This window comes from Drosophila eugracilis, unplaced genomic scaffold (assembly GCF_018153835.1).
Source record: "Drosophila eugracilis isolate 14026-0451.02 unplaced genomic scaffold, ASM1815383v1 contig_1858, whole genome shotgun sequence".
Lineage (NCBI taxonomy): Eukaryota > Metazoa > Arthropoda > Insecta > Diptera > Drosophilidae > Drosophila > Drosophila eugracilis.
In genome coordinates, this window is record NW_024572708.1 from 611,347 (window position 1) to 615,483 (window position 4,137).

At 36.5% G+C, this 4,137-nt stretch overlaps 1 protein-coding gene across 1 annotated transcript; it reads left to right on the forward strand.

Moving 5' to 3' along the window:
• Nucleotides 1-2,626: 2,626 nt before the first annotated feature.
• LOC108110024 (RGG repeats nuclear RNA binding protein B) lies at nt 2,627-3,567 on the forward strand. Its single transcript, XM_017218867.1, has one exon. The coding sequence runs from the start codon at nt 2,728-2,730 to the stop codon at nt 3,469-3,471; it is 744 nt and encodes a 247-aa protein (XP_017074356.1). The 5' UTR covers nt 2,627-2,727; the 3' UTR covers nt 3,472-3,567.
• The last annotated feature ends 570 nt before the right edge of the window (nt 3,568-4,137 follow it).

Here is a 4,137-nt window from a genome sequence, read left to right on the forward strand (position 1 = left end):
CTCTAAAAATAAACAAATATAATCTTTAGGCTTCCAAAACCACTTTATTTAAATTAATTTTTACTAGCATTTTATTCTCAATTTTCATTTTCTAAAATGCTTGCAAAAGTTAATCAACTTCTTACAAACTTACTACTTAAAATATAAATTAACCAAAGACTAATTTATAACCAAGTTATTTCTCTAAAATTAAACTTATATAATCTCCATTAATTTTTATTTCCATTAAATTAATCCAATTTCCCATTCAAAACCCAAAATAACTGCCAAGATGGATGGCAAAGCACAGCATAAATTACGTAAATTACCAAATGGCTTGGCTTAATTTTATAATCAAAACGAAATTTGTAGGAAACGGAAAACTACGTAAATACTTCAGTTATGACATTTTATTGATTTTTGATTTTAGTTTTCCCAACTACTAACTACTACTACTAATGATTTGTTATTGTTATTGTTTTTGTGTTGCCTAATGAAATCGATAGAAAGTCGACGTCGGTCGAATGGCGTCTTTTGTTTGCTAACGGCGTGGCGTGCACGCTAAAATGTTTGCACTTGGCTTAAATGGCAAAATTTGCTGATATTTGGCAAACAGGCTAAAGACAGAGAGAGAAAGAGAATGCAGCGATGCGTTGTCAATGGCAGCAACAGCAGCATCTGCGGTTTTTCCAGGGAACCAAGGGGAATGGTTTTTGTTAGGGGGGGAGGGTAGGAAAAAAGTGGAGGGTAAGTAGAAAGCTGGAATTGTTCATATTTTGATTAATTTCTCTGTGTGCGCTACAGCTCCTTGTTGTTGCTGTTGCTGTTGCTGTTTGTCAAGCGGAGTAATTGCAAAATCCAGTGCGTAGATGTATGCGTGCTGCAATTATGTTCACACGCACACACGTACACACACACACTGGTAAACTTAAGCACACATGCAAACTGCAGTTAAGCAAATAAAGCGCTAAAAGCATAAACTAAATGAATTAAACGACACAGAGAGAGGCTTACAGGCCCCTGCATATCATGATATATCCCTACTATATATTGCCCGACACCCACACACCCCCTATTTTCCACTTGCAACTTTCTATAAAATATGAGATAATAAAAAGTGAATTATGTTTTTTTCCACAGCAACAGCGGCGGCACAACAAGCGGATATATAAAAAATATAAAAATATATTAAAAAACAAAAAAAAAGAAGAAAAATAGTACAGGATTCTAGCAGATGAAGAACAACAAATAAATGCGAGTACAAACATAAAGCAATAACAGCATCAGCATCAGCAGCAACAACAAAACCAGTTAATTGCAATTGTTTGTTCGCCAGTTAGTTTTTTATTTGCACTTTAATTATGAAAAATAGTAGCCGGAGCACAGCGGCAGAAACTAATTTTCATAAGTACACAACTTTGTGCAGCACAGACGGCTTCGCTACGCTGGAAAAGTGTACCAAAAAAAAAGCAGAGAAGGAGGAGGGAGAGGAGGAGCAACAGCAGCACATGACTTATGACAAAACACAAAACTTGATGGCCAAGACTATGGACCATGGAGCCAGCTACTACTCCTCCAGAGACACAAAGGAGCCACAGGAAGCAAAATGAAATGAAATGAAATGAGAGCCAGAGCTAGAACCAGAAACAGAGCCCAGCCCAGCCCAGCCGAGCAGTTGCAAGCAAATAAAGTTATAAATAATAATAGCAGGAAATTATGATGGAAACTGGGACGCCTAAGTGAAAAGCTTTGGCAACTATGGCAACAGGCACCCTCCCCTTCCCTTTTGGAAACCTTATATAACTTTCAAAATTAAATGAGAGGACTTAGTCACTGGCCGGCCGGCCACCAGTAAGCACTTAACACAAATAAATAAAACTTAGTACAAAGAAAACGATATTACTTTATTTCTTAGATAGACTTGGAATGTAAGTGTAATGCAAAGACAATGATTTTCCATGGTAAATTTAACAATAAAATAAGTTTTTTTTTTAGAATTTACTAAAACTCCAATATATGTATTATTCTTATATTCTTAAATACTTTTCCATATTTGGCCCTTAAAGGAAAAGTAACTGTCCTTGTAATAAATCATAGGTCCTTCTTGTAAAGTCAATCCGTTGATTTTCATTACAAACAGCAATTTCCTTCTCTACGTCCCTATAATTCCCAACTTGTTCACGCACTTTCTTTGAAAGGTAATAAACAGTTACAAAACTAGATCTATAAGGTCTACTTAGTTTCAGTTAGAGTATATGTATATGTTGAACTACAAAACCTGAAGAACATATATAGAAAGATTTGCGTTTTAAAATCGCTATAAAAATATCAATATTTTCCAATTTTCTGCGAGCGTAAACTTAACCATTTCGTAAACCGCAAACCGTTTACTAAATATCTGACTTATTGTCAATGAGATTCAAAGTGTCAAAGTCAAAATTATTGATAGTTCAAAAAGCAAACGGTACATGGGCCACCATGTAGTTCAGGGCTCATATTAGTTGATTCAAGAACAGAAAAGAACGCTATATTATCATTGATCATTGATCATTTATCAATAAAATATACATCATAGATATGAAGATTACAAATAAATTATCATTTCAAAAGCAAGCCCTGCTAACAAACCAACTAATCCAAGTTAACTCAGCTGGCAACTTCAAAGACTTACATCTTGTTTCACATTCATTTCACTCCCAAGTCTTGCCTGGAGAGCTCCCTGTTATATATTAAATTTGTATCCCAAAAATGAAATCTTGCTGTGGTGCTATCGAAATATTGCACCTGGGCCAGGCTCAGGAACGCAAAATGATCCGAAAACCATCATTGATGAAGTTCCTCAAGAACACACCGCCAAAACCGCAGAAGGAAACCCGTTTATTTCTACCAAAAGGTCAAAGCAAAACCGTTTTGATAAATCCATTGAAAGCTAACAACAAGGATAAGGATCTCAAGGGAAACCTAATAGTTACGGATTCAAAGAGATTGGAAAAGGAATCGCTACGTAAATCCGGACGCAATCATCGTGGCGCTAGACTTTTTGATCGCCACTCTGGATCATATCGTACTGGTGTCAAGGCCATGGACAAACGCAATGGAGCTGGGGCCCATAACTGGGGATCACTGGAGTACAACGATATTGAGGAGGATGATTCAACCAACTACAAAAGTAAGAAGTTAACAAAGGATGTGTACTGCCAGTCGGAGTTCGAAAATATCGAGGAGCCGAAACAATACACACTAGATGAGTACCGTGCCATCCAGAAAAGAAATGCTCTTGAAAAGAATAGCGAGCTGGACTCGAAGAATGACAAAGTATCACTAGAACTAGGAGAATTAGGAGTTATTGGACAACGTTCTTCTCGAAAATTACGCCTAACCGACTTCAACTTCAATTTCAACACCGAACAAGAACCTAATTTTGAGATCAACAAGGAACCAAAGTTCTGCCCAAAGGTCGATGATGACGAGCAGTTTCCAAGCCTTGTCTAAGCTTTTACTTGCATTTCTTTTTGTATTTCGCATTGATAATCATTTTATTTTATTCATTATTTTTGGATGGTATATTAAAATGGCTGTGATTGGAGCTTAGAGAATGTGTTTTAGTGGCTTCAGTAGCTTATTTTATTACTAACTTATTCAAAATTAGGCGTACAGCTTAGAGACCCACTGTTAACTAACAAAATCAACGATCCAAGCATATAATTTGTTAGAAAAAAAGATTCCTGAAACTTTAAGGAGCCACACTGCCTACTGTGTTCCGTATTTTGTTTGCTAGCCCCCTCTGGTCACACTTAATATTAAAAAACTCCTCGAATGCCCAAAACTATTAAGATTTATACTTATATTTAAAGTTCATATGTTAAGTTATTCTTCCCTTTAAACGCCTAACTACGCCTGCTGCTATTTTTTGGGGACTTCCACTTACGCCACCAATCCTTAAACTCACTTTAAGGTTGTTCGCACAGTTTTGATGGAATTTTCCGACGTCACCGCAAACTTTTCAGTTTTCCATGTTGTGCTGCCTCTTGTTTCTCACGCCCATCTCCCCCTCCTCCCTCCTATTCTTCTTTCTCTACTTTTTTTCCCTTCTAGTTTTTCAGCTTTTCTGTGTTTTCTCCACCATGTAACATTAAATTGAACAAATTCTAGCGAAAC